We start from the raw sequence: 25,774 nt of genomic DNA, 5'->3' as shown, positions 1-25,774 counted from the left end.
GTTCAATCCAATTGCCTCCCCAATAAGTTGGTCCACTCTTTTCAAGAGGAATTTCATGGGAAAAGGAGATTGGCTGTTGCTATGCTGATTTAAAATTCTGCATTCATAAGTTACAAAAATTTCTTAATAATGACCTTGAGCAATGACTCTGCTTTGGGTAGTCATGACTCTCTGTGGAACACTCATGTTCAGTGTAGGGGGGGCTCTTTGTCTTTAAAGCAACAGAAAAAAATCATCACAGAGATCAACTTCATCCTTAGTTGATCACTAACAATCAACGGTGGAGACACAAATCAACCCATTCCTACCCACTGTCATGCTTGTTACTTCTTCTAGTTAGCTATAATTTTAAAACCATTATAGGCGGAGTGACAGGCAGAGAGGAGAGGGAGGGAGAGCTTCCATCTACTGATTTAGCCCCTAAACAGCTGCCATGCTACGGCTGGGCCAGGGCCGCAGTTGGGAGGCAGAACTCAGTTCAGGTCTCCCAAGAGGGTGGCAGGAACCCAATTATGTGAGTCATTACTGTGCCTCCCGGGATCTGCATTGGAAGGATGCTAGCTAGCATCAGGAGCCAGAGCTGGGAATACAACCTGATATGTGGGGTGTGTGTATCTTTACTGTTAGGCCAAATACTTACTCCTAAGCAGCTATGATTCGTATCTGAGTGTGTTGATGAGGGTATTTGATTGCCGAAGCTCTCAGGGTGACTTTGCTAGAGGTCCAGGAATCCTTTGGAGTGCTCTAGCTTAAACCTCGGTGCTGCCACTGTTCTCTCAGTGCCAGGCTATAAGCTATGTGTCCCATCCGGATTCTGGCTTCCTTTAAGATGATTAGTTTCTTAGGTAACGGCTCACCATCCTAGAGCCTCACGTTGGTGAGAGGCATCCTCAGAGTTTCAGGAATGAACTCTGGCCACAGCAGCCACTTATCACAACTGCACCCAATCATTTCTGCCACATCTTGTATTTCAGATTTCTCATCTGACAGGACTGGTTTTTCGAGAGCACCAAATAGAATACGGTCACGCATGGTAAGAGTTTTTTTTTATTGACGATGCATTTTCTTTTATTTACATTTGTTTCTACTGTATTTGGTATTGAATTTCAACACTCTTTCTACCCTGGTTGCACACCTGCTCTGGAAAAGCTGTAAACAACATAGTACTTTGCTGTACAAACCGCCTGTCAAAGTCAAAGCTGTTTGTTCTCATCCTGGTAATTGCCTTCTCAGTTTCGACTTACTGCAAGCAAAAATTTTACTTGATCATAATATAATAAATAAAAGACATTAGTGAATTAGTAGTGCTGGTATATTTCTAAAATACTAAACAGACAAACAATAAACTGTGAACTTAATCACATGAGTTCTTATACAGTTTCAAGACAGGAAAATTAGCGCTCTCAGCTACAGTCATTTTAATAATCACATTGGATCTGCATTATTTATTAGTTATTACATGCTCAAGTGATTCAAGGTTGTACAATGCCTAAAATCATTCCAAAGCAAGCATACCTTTTGTCTTGTTAATTCTGAAGGGATTACACAATGCATTTATTTGTATTTAGTTAAATTGCTAAATTTATGTCGTACATTCCATGAAAGAAATGTCAGCCATTCTTGATTCCCAATCAGATTGGTTTACTCATTACAATCCCCGGGAAGGGATAAACTCCTAGCTCTTTTTTTGATGTAAAAACTTTGCAACTCTCAGCTAGAGTCTTTATGCTTTTGGGTCCCAGCAAATCTCTCGGACCCTCAGAATTCTCTTGGAAAACCCAGGAATTCTGGAAAGAGAAGTGATTTGTAGAGGCACAAAAGACAGCAACAATCTACAATGCCATCAGCTGTGGAAGGCTTTCCGGTTGGTTCGCTTGGGCTGTCTGGTTACTCACCTTTCAGTGTAGATGTTTTCTTGACATACTGCTTCCCTTTCATGTCCTCCCACCCCTGGCTCAGGGCTTAAATATTTTCTGGATTTTGTGAAAAAGCATGCAGCTTGAGGAATTTTCTTTGATTCGACATTAATTCTGGGGCGTGGGGACTGATTTTCAGAATTGACTAAAACCAGCTGAGACCTAAGAAGCAACCCTTTTCTGTTGGGGGACCTGTCTGTTCAGTCTTGGAGCTTGTGTGACCTTGGGGACAAGGATCTGCTAGAGTGGAAGAACAAAGTTTTAGAATGTAATCGTTTTTCATTTGTATCAACCAAGGAAATGCAGAAATAAGGACTGGGTACTTTAATTTGCTGCTAAATGAAAAGCAGGCTTGGCTTTATTCGTGTCACTGTTAAAAACTAAATAATAAAGTATTCACACCAAGCGTGAATTTTTTTTTTTTGCCAGCAAAAGTTAAAACATCAAAGAAACCTCTTTCAAATACTAACAAATTTACTTACAAACACCTATATTTATTATTTCATAAATAGGCGCAACAGATTCCATAAAAAAAGATTAAATACAGACACAGTATGAAGAAACCATAACACAGAGCCACATGTAAAGGTTATAATTTAGCTGTTTCCAATCTGTTTCTGCATCTAATAAAATATCAGGTAAGCATTTGGCAGTTTTATACATAAAAGGACTTAAATGACATTTACTAACCATTACACAAAAAGTGATACAAAAAAGCATTTTTTTCTGCAGTACAAAATAAATGTGTTTGCGCTTCCCTTAACACTAACTTCTTTTTGTCTGATCAATGAGACAATGCCAATTTGCTTTTAAATTAAAATCATTTGGGAATACCTTTTTTTTTTCAAATATTTTGAAAATATAGAACTATTAGTTGTTTTTAAAAATGAAGTAAAAATATGAATGTTTGCCAATTTAACCCCTATTGTGAAACCAATAAACTGGAATGAGCCAGTTTCAAATTACAATTTAGCTACAAAAACATTCACATTTTATACTCTAGGAGAGTGTAACATAGATGCTATTTACAAACTTGCTATGACTGCTACATCAAGCCATTTAAAAAGTCTTTAGTAGTTTCATATAAACACCCATTATGAAAACCAATGGAAAATCCAGGACTTTTATCCGAGACATCTACAGTTGCTAAGGCAGTTACTAGAGCGTAGCACTTCACAGCAAAAAAAAAAAAAAAAAAAGGAAAAAAAAAAACCATAAAATCTGAATGGTCCAAATTTTCTTCAGGGAAGAAGAAAAACAATGTCCATCAAGGATTAAAAAAATAATAAAGAAGCATGACTATTTCTTCCAGAGTGGGTGACCCACAAGCTCAAATGGTCCTAAGTGCTTAGCAACTTGCATTTTCTAACAAAATGGAGAACGGCCTTGATTGCACAAAGCAATCCACGGGTGGAGCCACTTCCCTGAATTCTCAGCGGAAAGGAGAGGTGTCCAGACTTTCAGGTAAGGTACAGTGCTTTGTCCCTCTGCATGCCCCTGGATGGAGAGAAAGCAGACAGCTGTTACCAGACAGCGGTGCCATGGGTGACAATGGCGGGTGGGCGACTTGCATGAGGGATGGTGGATGTGCTGTGACTTGAGAAGGGGCCACAAGTTAACCTGAAAGTACTGTAGATTAACATCTGCTGTTCGCGTTCTAGGAAGGGCAGAAAGATGGCCTCAACGTTCTGAGGTGTCTTTCCCTTCCAAGGGCTTGGAACTACCCCGGATTATGATTTCCAAAGCCTGAAGGAGAGAGATCTAGGGAGCCGAGGAGGACAAACATGCTATGTGTGAGGAGCACCACCAGGTGGCGATGGCCGGCCGCTTACCCACTACTGCAGTAGTCGCTATTCCAGTCCACCGGCTGCGGCGCAGGGTTTCTGCACCCGGAACGCACGTATTCCATTGCTTGGGTGACAACTTGTGCGGCGGTGGAGGTGGGATTGATAATCGTCTGATAGTCAGGCTGAAGAGTAAATCCCTGAAAGGAAACACGAGTCCACACATCAGGATCGCAGTGCCCTTCGAAGAACTCCACCACCTAAATGTTTACCCACTCCTTCTCTGCCAACACACGGGGCCTTGTTGGCTTCTGTCTCTGCGAGGACAAGTCTACGGAAAGGACCATGAGAGCGTCAGGGTAGCCAAGGCTCGCCTTCCACCCCACTCCTCTTACTTTTCCTCCGTTTCACCGTGTGTCCGAAAACCTCTCATTATACTCTTGAGCGTTTAAAGTGAATTGAGAAACAGTGTCGAAGATAGAGAAGCCAACTCAATCAGGACAAAGAGACACGAGGGCCCCACGTGCTCCAAGTGTATGTTTTCGCTGAAGCCTAGGTATGTATTAATGGTTAAGCTGCAGAATATGCAACAGAATCTATTTTTGAAGGATCCAGGCAGCAGGTGGCTGAGTGTTTTATTAGACTACACCTATTCACATATTGTTCTCAAAACCCTCTTTCTTCATTCAGTCACAAAGGGGCCATCTGCTTCTTCTTTTATTTGTATTTCTCTCCCAGCTCAAAAATTTCAACCAAAGCTTTTTAACAGTTGTTGGACTACTATCAGGGAAGAGATGCAAAAGAGCTCACCCTTAGAAGGCACCAGTGAAGGGAGGGGAGTGTAAGAGCAAATATTTTTTAATTGAAAAGTCTATTAACTGACAAACAAGAATCAGGCTCCAGGAAGATTCTTTTAACTCACTAGTCTGATGAAGTGTTGACTTTTACTCCTAGCAAAGTGATTAAAAATTCAAGGACAAAAATCTCAGAAGTACATCGCTGTATCTGCTAAACAAAAAAGCATTCTATGTTAAGATTTATTTTTAGCTTATCTGGTGAGTTTAAGAGCAGCATAAGCAGGCTTTGCCGGAAATGACCTACAAGGCAACTTAATTAGTCTCATGGCTGACTGCCGCAGAGTCCATCCATGGGTGTGAACCATGGGAAATCAAGAGATTTCAAAATGGACCCTTCTCTCTTGACCTAGCTTTTGAAGGCAAGATGGTGCTGACTGACTTTTTGAAAACTAGGCCGCCTGATCAGAGAGTTGACTTTTGTAACTAAAGAGATTTCCTCAAACTCTGATGCCTGTTTTGGGGTCCCCTGTGTAAAGACTCAAAGATATCAAGTGTCCAATGTCCTCAGGTCTCAATGTTGGCTTTAAGATATTAATTCCTTTTCCATCCGGTGATAAAGGCTCCAAGACAATGTCACATACACTGCCACCCAAGCTGTGAGGAAAGCAAACACTGACTGCTTGGAAGCAAATCGTTGGAAAGGAGAGCTCTGAGCCCGATTGGTTATTTGACCTTACAGGTGAACAGGAATAGAACATTTCCTAAATGAAGAGCTAGCTTGTGAGGATTGAGTGTATCTGTGTAGACACCAAGTGCCGCTCAAGCCCTAAATGTCTTCTTCTTCTTCTTTTTTTTTTTTTTTTTTTTGACAGGCAGAGTGGACAGTGAGAGAGAGAGAGAGACAGAGAGAAAGGTCTTCCTTTGCCGTTGGTTCACCCTCCAATGGCGACCGCAGCCGGTGCACTGTGCTGATCTGAAGCGAGGGGCCAGGTGCTTCTCCTGGTCTCCCATGGGGTGCAGGGCCAAGCACTTGGGCCATCCTCCACTGCACTCCTGGGCTACAGCAGAGAGCTGGCCTGGAAGAGGGGCAACCGGGACAGAATCCGGCGCCCTGACCGGGACTAGAACATGGGGTGCTGGTGCCACAGGCGGAGGATTAGCCTAGTGAGCCGCAGTGCTGGCCCCTAAATGTCTTCTTCCAAGTGGAAAGGTGAAAGTTGGAGGTGGAACTGCAGTGTGGGTGTTCACCAGGGAGTCTCCCCAGCTTCAGAGACATGTCTTCATTTCACTGTGTCCTCTGAAGTTGCTTGGCTCCCTCCACTTTTCTCCCAGTGTCTAGAGTGAGCCTGGGAGAGGGAACAGAATAGTCCCGGATGCAGGAGCCTCGTGTTGACTATCTTAGCTCAGAGCCCATCCCTTGTTAGGGCTGAGGTCCCAGCGTTTGAAGTGCATAATGGACATTCTCAGGGCTTCATCTGTAGTAGTAGCTCAGTAAATCATGTTTTTCAATAAATAAAGCTTAAAACAGCGTAGTCAATGCTACTGGTGGAAAGACACAGGACGCAGAAATGTGTAAATGCTAGGGGTTGTTTCTATGTTGTTATTGTAAAGTTCTCCATATTGAATTTTTGCACAATCAACAAAGTATAACCTGAAAGTAAGCCAGTCTCAAGAAAAAGAATAGTAGAAAATATGTGGACTTAATTGAAGGCATGGAAACACATGAAGACACAAAAACAAATAAATGAAATAGAACCTCTACCAGTAAAAAAAAAAATCCACACCCCCAACACAAATAAGCAGAAACCATCATTGTCTTTTTCCATTCAATAAAGCTAGTTTCTTGGGTTGGGTAGGAGAATATCAGTTTAAGATGAAACGAGTGACTTCAGTTTGTAAAATCAAAATAACTGTTTTATCTGCAAAGGGCAAAGGTTCAAAAATGCAGCAAAATTTCTGAAGATCACCAATATTAAACAACCAAAGACCAAGACCAAAAAATATACAAGCAAAGCAAGCAGAGCCTGAAGGAGCATTATTTCACATTATCCCACTTGCTTTCAATTTAGAAAATGAGACATTCCTCTAACACTACATAAAGAGATGCTGAGGTCAGACGTGGGGCTAAGTACATTTTTATTATTGATGTAAACATGGAACAACAATGATGATATACTCTTTTTTTTTTTTTTTGAAAAATGTTTGCTTAGCAGTCTAATTAAACAAGACTGAATATTTAGCATTTTAATGCTCAGGAGAAAAATCACCAACTGTTTTGTAGCATGCCTGGAATTTTAAATTTCATTTTCTGGTGCCAGATTGAAATAAAAATAGGAAACATGATAAAGATTAATTTGATGTCAGAAGGGACATTTGCTCTTTAATTAGATTTCTGTAGCCCTAGCAGTTTTGTTTTGCCACCATAGCAAGTCCGAAAAAGCCTGCAGCACAGCCAACCAGTGATCTTCATATCCACACTTTACTGGGAACTAATTTCATTTCCTGCCTGTCTGGAGAGGTGTTTTCAACAGGCATCAATGTTTTTGTCTTCACGACTGATTTATTCATCAATCTCAATGTGATTTTTTTAAACCCTTAAATTACACCCAAATCCTAAAGCAGCTGTTTATTACACACGGAAATTGAAAATCTGTCTGTGTGATATCATACAAAGATTTTTTTCCTTAAGGTTATAAAGGAAGTTGACAGATATTAATGATTTTTTTTTCTCTTGACCTCATTCGACAATACAGTGAGCAGGAAAAAGAAAGAAAACTGGATTAAAAAATGCAGGTCCATGGGTTCAGTGTATAAAATATTCTAGAAAAAAATGAAACTATTATTCCTGGTGAATTATCCAATCATTTTTGTAAGATACATTCATTTTTTCCAAAAGCCAATAAAATTGCTAAAATAATACTGAAATATGAGACATTCTTTTAAAAATATGGTAACCATTAACTTCCTTCTCTCTCTCTCTCTCTCTCTCTTTTTTTTTTTCTTTTCTTTTCTGGTGTTGGAGGATCTGAGTATGGCCCCACTCAAGGAAGCAAACATCTGTGGGAAAAAGTGGTTTGGATGATGAATCAGATCAAATTTTACTCACCACTTGAGCCTACATCTACAGGCCTAAAACTCTCTGATGACTTGCATGTTGGCCCCCATGGACTGTTGTGATTGCAGTAAATTAAGTGACATCCTGGGGTGATGGACTCCTTAGTCCTGATTGTAGGGTCATCCACTTACTGGGGCTGCCAATCCCTTTAGCCTACTAGTTCGTCCTCTAATTACCTGCCCGAGTGTCCTTGTTGCCCACACTGCCACTTTATTCACCTGTTCCCCTCCTGCCCATCTCCTGAGCAAGCCACACTCTTCCCCTTGGGTTTCCCAGTCCAGAGCCCCTGTCCCCTCTCTGCTCCCTGCGTTCCATCCTTCCTGGCTTTGTGCCAGCTCCTCAGAGGAGCCTCCTTGTCTATTCCAGCTCAAGACTCTGCACTTCCTCCATGCCCCTTACAGTCTGTCTCCCTGTTTCATTTTTTTCACGACATCTTCACTTGTTTATCCTCTTGTCACCCCACTCCTCAATGACAAAAGCGTAGGAGGCTCATTACCTGTTTTCATTTGTCACTTAATTTCCAGAGCCTGGAGAGTGGCTGCCTGGCACACAGAAAGGACTCAATGTTTTTTGAATCAATCACATTTTAAAAACTTTCAAGGAATTGGGGTTCTACAATTTAATCTGTGATTCCTTCTAACAGTTTAATACTTACACTGCTTATTTGATATTAATTGGTTCATTACTCGGCAATTTTTTATTGACTACCTGACATCATCAAGGCATTGTTACAAGTGATTTTAGTCAATGTCATCTTTATAGCTATTTTCCTTCTATTTCAGGTTTATACTACTTGTCTTCCTCAAGGGTACCTTTTAACAAGTACATGGGAAATAGAATTCAAACATAAGTTCAGTGCAAGAAAATGTTCCTGAAAATGTGTATCATTAAAACAACTTATGTGTGGGTTTCCAATTTTTGTTTGTGCCAAAATAAGCTTATCTTTTTTCATAAACTTTTTGAAGAAGTTACACTCATATTATTAATGTAAATTGAAATCAGCCCTACCAGCTCAGTAAAATGAATTTCTGAGATACATGAAAAGACATGACTTAATGACTGATAAATAACTTGCCCAGTGGATTCTTTTTTTTTTTTTTTTTTTTGCTGCTTGGTTAAGACTCTGTATGAAAAGACAAGTCTCTTGAATTTGTACCTGTGATTTTATGTAATTCGGAAATATATGAAAGCTCTTCAAGAACCAGCCACTTCACCCAAGGTGTGGTAGTACAAGTAGACAATGGAACTCTGCCTGGAGCATGAATCAGGAAAAGTGTTCTTCTCTGGACAGAGCTCCAGCCCCAAGCTCACTGAGTGGACTGCCCCTTGTGCTGCTCTCCTTTGGGAAGAAAGAGCCCTGAACCGCTGCACTGTGGGTAACACAAGGGTCCTCAGCAACCCACCCAACTGAAAGTGCTGTCTCTCCAATTACTCATTCTTCATGCAAACACTATTGGTTTGTTAAAATGTTAGGACACCCATGAGCGTCTTCCTCCTTGTGAGCTGTATCTAATAAGAAGAGTGGAAATTTGACCCTGAGAATTACTCACTTACACCAAAAACAAGGCCGGATGATGGAAATTGGCTTCACCTGTAGTCTTCTTTCCTAGTGAGTCAACAAGCCAGTAAGAAACTCACCATTACTTTATCAATATCCTTGGTTTGAGCCAAGATAGACTCCAGGAAGGAGATGAGCTCCTTTGCTGTCTATAACAACTTTGGTTTTAGAACTAACTGGGGTTTAAAGAAGCTCCCAGTTCTGAGGGGAAACAGCTTTTGTAACATGGAACAACTAATAATTTACAATATGACTGGAAGCAAGAGACAGCCAGCCTAATCTTGAAGACTCTGGGCTCTGGTTTCTAAACAGATCTGAGTTTGAATTCCAGCTCCAATCTTTGGGGTGTGATGCTTAACTCTGTTAAGAATTAGTTCCCTCATCTGTAAAATGAGGACATTGCTAGTGCCTGCATCCTTAAGTTTTTAGAAAATTAAAGATGTGAGAGTAGATTAGGGGATTGGGTTTGCTATTGTCTGCTCTAGAAAGTCTTTCTAAAATAATATTCATGATGAACTTGGGATGTTCCATATTTGATTCTTCTTTCTGCTTCCCTTCCCATCCTCTTTGCCCAGTTTACCTATAGCCTCAAATCCAACTGAGGGCTATATATAAAATAAGAAGGCTGTATTTCCATACTTCTATAGAGCTCTGAGAACAGCAGAATAATTGGATTACGTTGATAGTATAATAGTATTGAAAAGACTTAACAGACTGACCTTGATATGATTTGTAGTTTTAACTCTCATTTATAAAAATTTTTCTTTCTTTCTTTATTTTCATTTTACTTGAAAGGCAGAGAGAGAGCTCTTCCATCTATTGCTTCACTCCTCAAATGCCTGAAACCCAGTCAGGGCTGGGGTAGGCTGAAGCCTACAGCATGGAACTGCATTTGTGTCTTCCACATGGGTGGCAGGGGGCCAAGTACTTGAGCCATCACCAGCTGTCTGCCAGGGTGCACATTAGCAGGAAGCTGGATCAGAAGAGGAGTAGCTGGGACTCAGAACAGGCATGCTGTATGGGAAGCAGGCATCCCAAGCAGCAAGTTAAGCTGTTGTGCCAACTACCCACTCCTACCTTCACTTATTTTTTAAACAAGATTTTAGAATTTAAGAGAACTCTATGTTCAATTTAGCTTATGTGAAAATTCTTCAAAAAGTTCATGAAAAATGCATATTATGAAAGATATGCATGGATTTAAAATTTATTTCCACCAAAATAAACTTGTCTTCTAATTCCATTTTCTAAGAATCTTTATCATTTGCTTTCAGTTTTCAAATTTTAACATTATTCCAAAGTCCAAAGGAAAAATCTAATTTAAAAGAAAAGTTAAACTAAGATTGACCACAAATGGTTTCAATAATCGCGGAGTGAGTAGGGGGGCTTCCAAACCTCCTGTGTTTTCCAATTTATGCAGGAGCCAGATATCCATTTTTAAATAAACCTCTGGTTAAAAGGTTCACTTCTTTGGTCTTTCAGGGTTCCACCACATTTGGTATGGGATCTGACTCCATGTTGTAGCATTTATTGGACTCAACAGGTATACCAGTCAAACTTTCTCATTTATAAACAATTTTTTTTAATTATAGAATTCTTTATTTCAATGATATCTGTCTGTAGCAGTACTTGGCATCTTAAAATGACAAGTGTTGGTTACTTATGACATAGAAAAGAACAAAGGAGGTAAGAAAGGTGAAGCTAAATAGTTAGCATCTGAATCAACCAGCAATTCTGAAAAGAATTTTCTGAAAAGAATTTATCAACAGTAGTGATGACATCATGCTGCACAAACTCACCACTTGCCAAGTGTGTTTTGCTGAATGCACGTATTTGTTGAGTATCTTCAATTTTCTCTCTCCATTTCAACAGAGGAACAGAAAACACAAATCCCAACCCCCCTGCCATTCTTTGCTGGATGAACAGACTCCCACCCAGGCAGCCAGCACTTCAGCAGAGGGGTGCCATGTCTAGGTGCAGAGTGGTAGCACTTACTTGCTGCATGGTAGGTGAATGTAAGGCAGACTGGACCTGCATGGGGAGCTGGTTCCCAATGGGCTGCTGCATGGCGAGTGTCTGGTGTTGCTGCATGTTGAGATGCTGGTGGAGAGGTGGGCTGATCTGGAGGGGAGGAGGGGGCGACACAGCCATATTTGCTATAGAGACAGTCACTGGCATTTGGTTATTCGGCTTGGGTGCTATGCTCCTGGGGAGGCTTGGATGCATGGCAGTTAGATGAGGATTCATTCCTGGTTGTTGGTGATAGTGGGAACTTAGGTACAGAGCAGAGTGGGCCTGGCTGGGCCCATGGAACACTGAAGGCTTTGAATTGATCAGCTGAGGAGGTTGAGATGTCTTCACATCAACAGGTTCACTGTAGCTCTGCGGGAGGGAGAAACAAGCCAGGGTTAAGTGACAGACACATGGAGTGTTGATTTGGTGACACTTTGAAAGTCTACTCAAGAGCTCTCACGTGAATCAGCTTCCATGCCTGCTCTTGACTCTTCTTTTTTAAGAATTTCTATATTAATGTTCATAGCAGGATTTACAGAAAACCGAGCTTATTCCTTTTCAAATCATCTACAACCACATTTTATTTTTTTGCCTAAAGCTAAACTATATCTTGGTGACTTTTCTCATCATCCAAACCAAGGCAAAAAGGTAGGGGATAGGACAGATGCCTTCATTGCCCTAATGGGGAATACCAGTGTAGTTCACTTTGAAAATGATTCAATTATGGACTTCCTCTATTGGTTATATATTTCATTTGTGTTTCTCCTTTTTATCTTCCAAAGAGCATTGACCTGGGTATTTGCATAAAGAAAACAAAGCTCCTTGATGGAAGTGGTAACAGTTGAAAAGAGTCCTAAAATACCTTTCTGAAGTCCTACAAAACTGCATTGGTACATTTTTCCAAGTAACCATAGAACTCAGCTTGATTTTTTAAAAATGTTAGTGATGAATTGATCCCCCTTAATGAAGTGGATAAAAATAATCTCTCTTAGAAATTTTAGACTATCATAAATTAATATAATTTTACTCTACTTTTTTCCACACCTTCATCTGGTCGTTTCCTAATAACCTTTTAATTGACTTAAAAACTAGACATTTCAGTGGAAACTGAAAAGAATCAAGAATTAATCTGGAGGCATTTCCTCTTGGGCATGAGCCTACTTCCTATGTTGGTGGAGAGGAAGAAATGGATACAACAAATGATGAAAAGTGAAACCTACTACAGAGAAAAAACATGAAAATGTCCTTCTAGAAACCAAAGTCACTTTGCCAAAGCCAGGTCCTGAGGCTGTATTTATACCCTAATTGTGTGACCTTGATGTCACCCTTAGAGCCCAATTCCACGGGAGTGACTTGTTCCCTCAGCACTGCAGGGGCCACCCTGCCTCTGAGGTTTCCCTAGATGTTCTTGCTTTGTCCACGCCACCAGCTGTCCACTCAGATGCTTAGGAGGTGGGTTCTTCACAAACAATGCTGTAGCACTCAAACCAGCCAGGTCCACAACACACGTAAGCCCACCATACTGTCAGTGACATAGCATGTTTGTCCTCAGGAATATAGGGAAATGAAGCAAAAGCCACAATAACAATGATGCTGGCTAATGGGCATCTGGGGAGCACGTACAGAGATACAGAAAGGACACACCTGACACCTCTTAAGCTATCCCAAGCCCTGGTAACCTGGGGTCTTGTGAGAGTCTGCATGCTCCATGCAGAGCACAGGTGTACGCACAGAACCCTCTGAGGTGGTCCCTCTGAGGACCCTCATTAGGTTACTTCTCTCCATGTCACTACTGATGACAGGAGACATGAACACATGTTTAGACTCTTGTCTAAGAGAGGAAGCTTGAGACCAAAGAAGCTTCATTAACTGTAGGTCCTAAGAAGTGCTTTCAGTTAAAATGAAACAAAAGCAGTTTTAAGTAGGGGGCTTTTTTTTTTTTTCCACTTTCATTTTAAAATTCTTATTGTTGATGTGCAAAATACTTCACAATTCAAGGAAATGGTCAACACAGGCTGTGTAAACAGTGACTATTTCCACATCAGAATAACATGAACTGCAATTGATGGGACTCAAAAATCAGTCCATATATGCCAAGACTATGCGTTTATTATGTATGTTTAAGTCATCCGGGAAAGTATTTTATTGTGTTTGTATTCTCTCTTTTTTAGTCTCTGGCAGCAGGCTTGATTTCATGTTTAGTCATAGGCTGTATCAACTTAGCGCCAGAAATAAATTATACCTATAAAAATTAATATATATGGGTGAATCTATTTTTTGCTTTACATTTGTTTTTAAGTGAAAAAGAATAAAAATCATTCACATTTTCCATATGGTCAAAACTATGAAATACACATAATTATAAAAGTGTTTTCACTTTCTATTTCTAGGTACCTTATTACTAGATAATAAGGTGACTACTTGCCACAGAAATAAAAACGTCAAGTTCAAAATAAATAATGAATCCAATTTCCCTGACTTCTACTTGTTAAGTAATAGTATGTGATCCACCATATAGATATATGATAGGTAGATGGACAAGTATAGAGATATAGACATAAAAATTTACATAAATAAATAGATAGCTATCTATTTTGAGATACTTTATTACCAACTAGTAAATAAAGTCTCTCTTTGCTCATGGGTAATCATACACAAAACACTTTCTTGATCCAGCTATTTATTTGTCTCTTATCATTTCCATACCAAAGGATGTATAGATCAGTGCTTCTAAACCTATTTTAAAATAATATAAATACTATTGGCAAACTCAAATTAAATAGGTCTCTAAAGATAAGGGTTCAGACAACACATTATTATATCACAGAGGCTGGAAGAATTCTGGGAAGTTACAGTTTTCTTTCCTTTCTAAAGTTGTTGAACGTGGTAAGCTAGATAACATGTCCTGCCCTGTGCCTATGCGTGGCATGTTCTCCAATAAGACTACTCTCTCCTTGTGTTTTCTTTTCATGATGATGTCATGAGTCATCAAAGAAGGGATCATATTTTATGGCAAGGACTTAAAACTCCATAGTCTGTGGATTTGGCACCTTGCAAAGTACACAGAGAATGAACATAATGCTTGTTGAATGAGGCAATGGCTAAGCTTGGAACAAAACTCCCTTTGGTCATGTTACCTTTCCCGAGACCTCTCGAGAAGACAAGCCATTCCTCTTCCCAAGGAGTAACGGAGGATAGGAAGGCTTGGAAAACCCAGGGAATATTAGAGCAAGCTTCCCCACTCTCTGCTCTGCTCCCAGCATGAACTACACCCTTCCTGAAGTGATGAGAAATGACAGCCCGGGTAGGTATTCTACCCTTTATTCCTCACCAGCTCTTGGGTGAATGGCACCAGTGGAGGAGCTTGCTGTGTTCTACCCAGACTTTGGAATTTGTGTCTATGTAAAGGTCCATCCATTTACGATTGGGAAAAACTTGTGTTTGACTTAGCGGTTAGGATGCCTGCATCCCACATCAGAGTACCTGAATTGGATACCTGACTCTGGCTCCTGATTCCAGTATCCTGCTAATGCAGACCTTGGGAGGCAGTGGTGATGGCCCAGGTGATTGGTTTTCTGCCACTCAAGTGTGACACCTGAATTGAGTTTCTGGCTCCCAACTTCAGCCTTGGCAAATCCCTGGCCCTTGTGGGTATATGGGGAGTGAACCAATGGATAAGAGTTCTCATTTCCTCTGAAATAAATTTTAAAATTTAAAAATATTTTAAAAATCTGCTTCTAGCTTTATTTCTAATTAATTATCAATCAGACTAACACAGTGGGTCATGTGTTAATTACAGGGATGTTCTATAGTTTTGGAAGACAGGTAGAATAAATTCATTTTAGCACCAAATTGCAAAGAATTCATAATCTAATCAAGTGGAAATGTGAAGAAATCATAAGGTTAATATCTCCCACTATCATTTTCTTCCAATTAAATTATGAAAGCAAGGCTACAATTTGGCAACCAATTACGCTGTATATGAAGATCTCTAAATATACCCTCAGAAAATAGAACTATTTTCCCAGACCTAATAAATAATTCAAATTTATTTTTACTTTTAAAAATATTAACCACCTGTAAATAAAATTGCCTTTTGTTTGTCACTTGATAAGTATAATTTAACCAGAGTATACACAATGGAACATCAACCATTGAATCTCACAAAAAACAAGTGTTTTTGCTGCTGTTTCCTCTCTGAGTATGTTCTCTTTCTTATTTGCTTATGGACTATGGATCCTAAAATATGTTTGCTCAAAGCAAAGTTGTCAGGTAGAGACAACTGAGACCCCTTGGGTCTTATCAATAGAGGCTTCTTGTGTCATATGCAAAAGGTACAAAGGGCACAACTCTGTGAGGCTTAAGATACTTCTTAATAACCAAGTTGTTGGTTATCTATGATAGTTTAAATCCCATTTACTTTGTATAATGAAGATAATACTGCATAGTGCTTAAATGTCCCCATTCCAGGATGATGTGTGATATAAAAATGAATGATGGGCAAAGCAATTGTTATTTAAAATAGTAAAGTATAAACACAAGACATAAAACTCAGTAGAATTAACAATACAAGAGTTGCTGAATCAAATCAAATTAATAGTCCATCTAATTTGATTCTTGTTTTCAGCCCTGACCAATACTTGATGCATTGGAAATTAAGCAAAATTTATGTATCCACTCAATTGTGCATTGTTACTCTGGAAGGAAAATTCTTCCTGTTCCTTGCAGGTGATTAGCTTATACCCTGAAGCATGAGATTTTATTATCTTTAAATCACAATCTGGGCTTATAGAGCTGCAAATTTTCTGTTAACAGTCGTAAAATGATCAATGATCCATTCCATTTGCAAATTTAGACTCAGTATTTCTCTCAATAGCTCTGCATGGTCTGAATTCTCTGTCTACCTCATCCAGTTGAAAAAAAAGTTCTTTTATGTGTTTCAAATTTGCTACTTTTAAATTGAGCTGAGCATTTACAAAAACATCTACTTATTTATTTATATTCATTTGTGAGGCAGAGAGAGCGATCGAGCTCCCATCTGCTGGTTAATGACCCAAATGTCTAGAACAGCCAGTATGGGGTGAGACCAAGCCAGGAACTGGGAACTCCAACCAGGTTTCTCACTTGGGTGGCAGGGACCCAAGCACTGGACTCATCATCAATTGCCTCCCAGTGTGAACATTAGCAGGGAGGTGGAGTTGAGAGTAGAGCTGGGACTGGACCCCAGGCATTCCAATACAGGATGTGGGGGCCCAAAGTGTGGTGTTAACTACTAGGCCAACATCTGACCCTCAATCAGCCATCTCATTTTTTTTTTTTTTACTATTAATTATGGTAACAGAGCATTTTCTTAATTTAATTCAAAATTTGATATTGTTCTGCATTGTACATTAAAGCATAATAAAAAGGCTCATTGTTCTTTATAAGTCTTGGTACCTTAGTTTATGAACTGTTCCTTAGGGCAGAAACTAAATCTCATATTTGACCTTTGACATTGATGGCTTCTATTTAACAGTCTAGAATGTAGTCAGTCAAATACTGTGTCCCCTCAGGTGACACGTCTGAGAGGCTGTACTCTTATTTCAGTAATGCTGCTTTTACTGGGGACATTGGAAACTTCCCTACTGGAATTCTCTTCAGAGCCTGTGGGACAGTCTTTTACATATCCTCAGACAACTCTTTGTCTCTCAATGGTGGATTTGATTTTTGGAAACAGCTAATAGTCACTTGAAGCCAAGTCTGTGGCTTATATCTGGGTGATGTTTGGGGAAAAGAATGAGGTGTGAAAACAATGTAACAAGATTGATTTTCTAGCGTGGCTCATAAACTTTTCCTGCAGTTCTAAAAGAGGAGTTTCAAAAAATCTTTTGAACTCTGGGAGCAATAATAAAGTAAGTTTGTAGCCTCCCAAAGTGACTACTTTGAATGTAATGCTCATTTTGGGAGTATAAATTCTGGTCTATGTGGTGAAATGAAACTAGCTCCATGGCTTTAAAGTTATACATTGTTTTCAGCATAATAATTTAGATCCATGTCTAGGAATTCCTGAGTCTATGGAAAAACTATATTTCCTTAAGCTTTATTTAATAGTCCAACCCCATATGACCTTCAATAGCATGTAAAACTGGTGAAGCCAGGAAGTTCTAACCTTTATAAAAGCATATATGAATATTGTTGGCAGCCTTCAAAAAGACCATTTCAAATAAGAAACCTGTGGAGATGCATGTGTTTTTGTTTATATCTAGATTCTTTTCAAATTTAGAAAATTATTTACTTATGTATTTTTTGAGGGACAGAGAGAGCCATGGGTGCTGGTGGAAAGAGACAGACAGACAGACATAGAGAGATATCCCATCTGCTGTTTTATTCTTCAAATGCCCCCAAGGGCAAGGGCTGTGCCAGGCTGAAGCTGAGAACTGGGAATTCAATCCAGGTCATGACAGGACTCTCAACTACTTGAACTTTCTTTCTTTTTTTTTTTTTTTTTTTTTTTTGACAGGCAGAGTGAACAGTGAGAGAGAGAGAAGCCAGAGAGAAAGGTCTTCCTTTTCCTTTGGTTCACCCCGCAATGGCCACTGTGGCCAGCGCACTGCACTGATCCAAAGCCAGGAGCCAGGTGCTTCTCCTGGTCTCCCATGGGGTGCAGGGCCCAAGAACCTGGGCCATCCTCCACTGCACTCCTGGGCCACAGCAGAGAGCTGGACTGGAAGAGGGGCAACCGGGACAGAATCCGGCGCCCCGATCAGGATTAGAACCCGGTGTGCCAGCGCTGCAAGGCAGAGGATTAGCCTATTGAGCCGCGGCGCTGGCTTCAACTACTTGGACTTTCACTGTTACTTCCCAGAACCCACATTAGAAGGAAGCTGGAGCTAGGCGTGGAGCTAGGGAAGAGCCAGCACTAGAAGCCACAGATTCCAATATGGGATGCAAGCACCTTCACTGCATCTTAACCGCCAGGAAAACTATCTGCCCCTATGGCCAGATCACTTCTAGTCTATATAAATAAATGTGTCTATGAGATATAATTTTTCTTATTTTTAATGTCATTTCTTATTTTTAATGTCATTTCTTATTTTTAATGTCATTTCTTTATTCCAGCTAAATTTTCATCAACATACCAATCTTTTCCTACTCCTTTGCACAACTACCAATAATACTAAAAATAATAATAATACCATTAATACCAAAAATAATGAGTAATAACAATTACTTATATTTATTGTGTTCTTCCTTAATTCAGGATCTTACACTATGCAGTTTATTTTTAAAAATTTTACTTTATCGTGGCAAGGGCAGTTAACATGAGAATTATCCTCTCAACAGATTTTTGAGTGTATAATACTGACTTGAGGTACAATGTGATAGAGCAGATCTACTGCTAATTTACCTGGTGTGGTATCCACTTCTCTCCCCACTCCTTGATCCTCTGAGTTTGACTGTTTCGTATGCCTCACAGAAGTGGAAGCATGCAATCCTTTTGTGACTCGCTGATTTCCTTTAGCATCATGTCTTCAAGTGAACTGGTAGTTCACACAGTTTTTATTCTGTCCCCGTGGAAACCCTCTGATGTAGGTTTCAGTGTTTTCTCTGTTGAACACTTGAGTAAACTGAATCTCAGGAAGAGGGAAACATGTTCCAGATCCCTCATTTCACCTTCAATGTGTTACTTTTCTGCCCTCTGAGGACTCTCCCTGTGTGACAGTGGAGGCACTCTGAGGTCCTCAAACATGTGTCCTTTGATTCCACATGGAGTCACAGAGAATGAAGACATCTTGAAGACCTTCTGCAATCCTATTTAAAAACTTTGCTTCCACTTTTACATTTCTTTGTGGAAAGAAATAGCTTCTCCTACAGCTCAAAAGTTTGACCATACCCCTTGTGCTGATTACATTCCTGTAGTTGGAGATGGCACCTGTTTTCTTGTTCCATTGTCAAAGAAAACAGGCAGTGTGCAATCACTGTTCTATTCTAGATGCAACACCCATGTTGGGTGTGAGCATTTCTAAGTCTGCTTTTTTTTTTTTTTTTCTCATCTGAAATTCTTTCTCCATTGCTACTACCTTCTAGCTGCTTAGGATTGCTTCAACATTCCCTTTAAATTATACAACCTAAAACTGAGGTCTGATGAGCACTGCACTTATAACACTCACAGCTCCTCCTGGAGCGTCTTGCAATGCTGCTGTGCTCATATGGCAGGGAATGGCTGGTGCTGGGAAATCTGTTACTAATTCTATGAGACCAGGGAAGCACCTGCCTAACTGTCACAACCTGATGCACAGCAGTGATTTCCAAACACTTTGCAGGTCCAAATTCTAATGGGCTGTGGCCAGCCTCTGGTGGTAGGTATCTAGAAATGGGTCTACAGCCTAATGTTGGGATGATGATGGGAGGAATTGATAAAAAATGTCTGGCATGGTGCCTGGCACCTTGAAGCTACTCACTAGCAAGATGCAATTTGTATTTGTGTTACTTTTAGAAAAATATTAATATCCAGCTGAAAATGTGCAAGTATGGTCATTTTGAAGTACTAAGGTTGGGATTTATTTTTCACTTAGGACTAACTTTTTGCTTTTTACATTTTGTGTAAATTCTAATTGTAATCAAGCCTGGAGTCATGTTAAGGACACACTGGATTAGATGGCATAGTGTATATTTAAATGACAGAAGTAATAACTGAAAGGAGAGAAGCATTAATAATCCTATGACTCAGTTTCATAGATAGAGTCAGTGGTCACTGGCTATTTCTATTTTCAATTATGTTCTGAAGAAGCAGCTAATTTTAGAGTATAGCTTCAAACAATTTCAAGTATCATGAAAAATGTCCACTTGCAGCTGTCATATTCATCTTTGTCTCTCAGCACCTAGCCCTGAGCTTGACAAGGAACAGGTGTCCTGCAGCCCTGGACTGGATGCAGAGCACCTCCTGGAGTGGAAGCAGTGAGAGGATCTATTGGCCCAGGAGCAAAAAGCCTTATTTGGTGAAATGAATATACTGCATGGAAAGTAAGTACCATAATATGTTGCCCTGGAGGTATAAATCAAAGGTGCTGGTAGGAACTTAAGAAAATGGACATGGTGCTCTGGCTCTGTTTCTCATGGACAAAAATGACCTTGGAAGAGAGAATAAATGTCAATGCTATGTCATGACTATGGGGCAGTGGATGTTTTAGGGCTGTACGTAAATGTACTGCTAGATGCATAAGCAGCATAGCCCAGAAGAAAGTCTGAAAACAGTGGAGGCCAACCTTGCCTTGGTCACTGGTTACCTGCAGGTTTCAGTGACATTTTCGTAATCAAGTCCACTTCAAGGGATAAGGCATGAACATTAAAGGAACTCATGAACTTAAAGTTATCTTCAAATATAAATCCAAGGGTCAGCTTTTGGCCTAGTATTTGACACTGACTAGGATGTTCACATCCCACATTGGTGTGCTTGTGTTCAATATTCAACTTGGCTCCTGGCTCCAGCTTTCTGATAATACAGGCCCTGCGAAGCAGTGGTGGCAGCTCAAGTAATTGGACCCCTTTCATCTACATGGTTAGATTGGGATTGAATTCTAGGCTCTTGGTTTTGGCCAACTTGCCACTGAATCATTTGGGGAGTGAACCAGTGGATGGCAGTGTTTCTCTCTCTCTCTCTGCCTCTCAAATAAATAATAAAAGCAATTCCTTTTCATTTAAAAATATATAATCATATATTTTAAAAAGATTTATTTATTCGTTTGAAAGTCAGAGTTATAGGAAGAGGAAGAGGGAGGGGGAGGGGAAAAAGGATTGGGAGAAGAAGAAGGAGAGAGAGAGAGAGAATGAGAGAGAGAGAATCTTCCATCCACTGGTTTTCTCCCAAAATGGCTGCAATAGCTGGGGCTTGGCTGTGTCAAAGCCAGGAGCCCAGAAATCCATCCAGGTCTCCCACTTGGGCCATCTTCTGCTGATTTTCCAAGGACATTAGCAGGAAGCTAGATGGGAAGTAGAGTGCTCATATGGGATACTGGTGTCACAGGTGGACACTTAACCCACTGAGCCACAGTGCCAGCCCCTGTTTTTTTATATATGGATGTATAGACATTGGATGTTGCTGTTCCCACTGAAACCCATTCAGTGGCTGCCCTTTGGATCAGAAGAAACTGCAGTTCTTTCCACGTCTCACAAGATGATTGTGATCTGACTCCCGTCCACCTTCCCGGGTCATCTCAAACCACGTTCACTTAGCTCCACCGTGCCGCCACCCACTGAACTGAACGAGACATTTTTGCACTCAAAGTCTTTGCACTTTCAGTGGCACTGCTTGGCTCTGCAAGCTCCTATCCTTTGATCCCAGTTCCAATGTCACCTCCTCAGGGAGGCCTTTGCAGACCACTCTAGCTGAACTTTTGCTTGATTTCCTTCAGAACACTTAGATTCTCAAAGACCTTCATAGTTTATTTGTTCATATTGTCATTCCTAATCTCGTCTAATTAAAGCAAAAGTTCCGTAGGTGTGGGAGATAAGTTTGCCTGTTCTCCACTACATCCTTGAGCCTGGCCAGTGCGTAGACCAGAGCTTACACACCCAAGGCAAATCTTCCAAAGGAATATGTGAATGGGTGGATGGAAAAAAATAATAAAGCCTGGCTGGCTGATGGTGGTTCTGTGGAATTGTAACCATGATATCCTTAGTATTTTCTGTTTGTTACTTTAGATCTTTTAGAATAGTTCTGGAAATAATTCACAATGGAGTAAAAAAATTCTAGTATAGAAAATATTGAAATATGAATGGCTATTATTTGCCTTATCATCATTAAAATGGAAAAGAAATGGAATTAAAGCACTTCCAAAATTATTATTTATCTGGGAGCCAGAGAGAGAGAGAGAGCACTTCCATCTGTTGGTTCACTCTGCTGGCTGACTCTCACATGCCTGAAATAAATGAGGGGCCAGAGTTAGGAGTTGGAAACAGTCCAGGTACCCCATGCGGACAGCAGGAACCCAACCACTGAGCCATCACTGCTGCCTCCCACGGTCTGCATTAGCAGGAAGCTAGAATTGGAAATCCATGTCAGGCAATGAAGCCAGGCACTTGAAAGTGGGATGAGGGCCTAACCACCAAACCAAATGCCGACTCCAAAACATGGGTTTTTACATATGTTACCATATGCTATGGGAGAGTAAGGCTGGTATATTTTCTGTGGGTACCCAGCGGGCGATACAGGAAATCTCCACTTGCATATAACATCAGAGGGTCATTTTCCTAACCTGGACAGGGTGTTTGTCAATTTCCTTCCATTTGTATACTCACAATAGATAGTTGTATATAAATAGAGATTCAACAACTCTAGGAAAATTCCTACTGCCAAGGAGAGGAAAAAATGTCAGGGTAAGCTGTAAAAAAAAAAGTGCTTGGTTTTTTAAATGTAGAAATGGCAATTCGCAGCATTTACACAAATTGCTGTATACTGTGGGTTGCAGCTCCCAGCCTGAATAGTAGGAAAAGTTGCAGCTAAGAGCAAATCTGAGGACGCTGGGGGCTGAGTCAGTAACACAGCCTTCTGCAATCTGCATGTCATTGTATTGAGATTGAGAGTTCATGTCATTGATTTTCTTGTTGTAAAATGCTTGAACTAATACTCTGCATGGGGACCGGTGCCTTGGTGCAGCAGATTAAAGCCCCTGCCTGCAGTGCCAGCTTCCCATATGGGTGCTGGTTCTTGTCCTGGCTGCTCCACTTCTGATCTAGCTCTCTGCTATGGCCCGAGAAAGCAGTAGACAGTGGCACAAATCCTTGGGCCCCTGCACCTGTGTGGGAGACCCTGAAGAAGCTCCTGGGTCCTGGCTTTGAATCAGCTCAGCTCTGGCCATTGCAGTCAATTGGGAAGTGAATCGGTGGATGGAAGATCTTTCTCTCTCTCTCTCTCTCTCTCTCTCTCTCTCTTGCTCTACCTCTCTCTGTCTTTCAAATAAATAAAATAAATCTTAAAAAAAACTGTATGTGAAATGTTCAAAAAGTAACTGATGATTTGTAAAAGTTCCCCCTATATTTTCTAAAATCTGTAACAATATCACATAGTTAATGGCTGGTGGGTCTAACATTTTACACTTTTTTGTTATAATTTTACCTCCATTCTGTGAATTCTATACATATACAGAAATGTGGAATGGCATCAGCAGAAAATATATAGTTAAATCCTAAATAGTAGTTTTCCACATCATGCCTTGGAAGTAGAACATGATGTTGGATTAAACCAAGAGAATGCACTTGCATTCTGTCCTTTTTTCTGTTTTATCTGTATCAATACATTCAGAATATATATAAAATATATCATTTTATATTTCTTCAATAAAAGACTAATTTATATAATTATTTTGAAGTTTCCCGAATGGGAATAGATGTTAGTAACATCCAGATTTGAACTTGAGGGTACTCATTGAGTCAGCTCATCTCTCTGAGGTTAACTCCATGAGCATTCTATAAAGCGCAGTGTATCCTTGATAACATGACACTGAATAGAGTCAACTCTTGAGTATTTATAACAGGAAGGACTGGAGTTTGAGATACTCAAAAGTACCAACTATTTTGTAAGTGGTGTTTCTATTTTCAAACAAAATGATATGCCTTTTTGTTTTGGCCAGTTTACCTCCTAATGATGCTAATAATGCGGCTACAACTTAAAGCAGTTGGCATCACGTGAATCAAGGCCAAGAGGATGGGGTGGAGTAATTTGGGAGTGGGATATGGAGAAACAGGCCTTTGACTCAGGATTAAGAGGGTGCTGTGAGTAACCCAGCAACCCCTCACTCTATGGGTGGACAGTGTGCTCTAAAAGGTGCAGAGGAGGCTGTGCTGCTCTTTTAGGGAGTCACAAATATTTCTGAAACATATAGCTTTGTTTGGGATCTGCTTTTTTTTTGCAACAAAGAAGATTGTGCAGAAATGCTAAAGTGATCTTTTATGCTTCTCAATGACTATCAAAGCCTGCACCTTGATGGCCACAATCCGTCACAATACCACACAATTGCACGTTACCTTGGATACAAGGCTGGCTCTGTATGCTGCGAGTTGCTTCAGGTACTCTTTCTTTGCAGCTTCGGTTTTCTTTTTATAGACCTGAAACAACAACAAAGAGTCTTAAATTAGAAAGTGCATATGCCTTTGTTTTCAGAGAAGTGCAATGCTGAATGATAATTGCACACACATACAATTATATCATATAATACTATATATCTCACCAAAAATTGTTTTCTCTTACTGAAACAGATTTTAAAGAAAGGTAGAAAGATACTCAATAAGAAGACCATTAATAGTAAAATGGTCACATCTTACATAAAGTATATGAAAGGATTCATCCAGTTTATTTTGAGAGTGGAGGCAGTTGGCTTAGAAAGAGACTATTGATGACGGTTTCCAGGGAAACCACATGTGAGTAAATAAGGCAATTGTATTTATATAATGGGCAGATGATTCCACATTGCATTTGTACCCTGATATACATGAGTATTTCCCATGCTAAATACAAAAACAGAAATCAAAAATGATAAATCATGTTCAATAAGCAAATACTGGGAAATGTGATGGTGTTCACAGGTTCATCATATGTTCAGTTTTTGAGCCTTGAAGCTCTATTTTCAAAGATGCTGGAATCAGTGGTTCAAAGACATACTGGCCAGGGGAGTGGGGACTCAGGTGGGTGAGGACTACAGATGTGTGCCATGCAGTGTGGCCTGTGCTGGTCATGCCCTTTCCAACAAAAACGCTGGATGACATGGGTCTGTGAACACCTCATTTTGAAAAGCTAAGAATGTTCTGGAATGAATTTCACTTTGCAGAAGCTTTTCATTTCTGAGAGGGAATCATTTTGAAAGTAAAAGTAAAATCACCCTAAATTGAGCAAAAGGACTGAATAATGAGTTGCTTGAATGCTAAAGGTCATAGCACTAAGTTAAACAGAGGAGTCCTTAAGAGTTGAAAATGAAAGATTAGCAAAGTGAAGACACATGGTTGTCTGCTAGCATTAAGTTGATTCTTTCAAGGCTCTGGAGTATATTTTTGTCGATCTTTTAAAGTCAGCTCAAAAGAACAAAATATTTTTCATCATTTTTGTGTGCATGGAAACATATTTTCATTGATATAACTATTTGACATTTTCTTCATATTGAGTTTTACAGAAGGGAACAAGCCTTAGCCACTATTTTGTGATGTTAAGCTAAACAACAGACCCAGATTGTACTGAATTGACTTTGGAATTAGAGGAGTTACATATAAATTATGATAGAGACAAAGTAACTGCCTGTTGACTGCAGGAGTCAATTTATGATTTCTACTGCTTGCTGTGGTTTGCTCAGCTCAGCTCAGTGCCCAACTGTGAAATGCAAAATGTGAGAAATATTATTTACTCATGAATATTTTAATTAGAACATTTTACTTAAGGTCAACAAATGAGTAACTTTGTCACTAGAGTTGGAACAAGACCCTCTGAAATGAATGTGCTAATTATTCTCCTTTAGGGAGGTCTGCAGCCCTGGCTTTTATATTTGGCCTTTTGGTATAATAAAAGTCAATTAAAGGAAGGAATTATGAATTAGTATAATATTATCCTATAATCATTGTGCCATCTTCAC

The 25,774-nt window shown here is 39.9% G+C and overlaps 1 protein-coding gene across 2 annotated transcripts in view; it reads right to left on the bottom strand.

The window, feature by feature from the left end:
• Positions 1-1,039: 1,039 nt before the first annotated feature.
• TOX (thymocyte selection associated high mobility group box) overlaps positions 1,040-25,774 on the bottom strand; it is a 338,355-nt gene continuing 313,620 nt past the window's right edge. For both annotated transcript variants that reach the window (XM_062188463.1, XM_062188465.1), the window contains 4 exons: positions 24,183-24,263; positions 11,163-11,549; positions 3,749-3,900; positions 1,040-3,413 (listed from right to left, as the gene is read on the bottom strand). In XM_062188463.1, coding sequence (XP_062044447.1) covers positions 3,377-3,413; positions 3,749-3,900; positions 11,163-11,549; positions 24,183-24,263 — 657 coding nt within the window. In that variant the 3' untranslated portion in view covers positions 1,040-3,376. The remainder of the gene's footprint in view (positions 3,414-3,748; positions 3,901-11,162; positions 11,550-24,182; positions 24,264-25,774) is intronic.

The sequence above is a fragment of the Lepus europaeus genome, chromosome 4 (assembly GCF_033115175.1).
Source record: "Lepus europaeus isolate LE1 chromosome 4, mLepTim1.pri, whole genome shotgun sequence".
Classification (NCBI taxonomy): Eukaryota; Metazoa; Chordata; class Mammalia; order Lagomorpha; family Leporidae; genus Lepus; species Lepus europaeus.
This window is presented reverse-complemented; position numbering and strand designations above follow the sequence as displayed.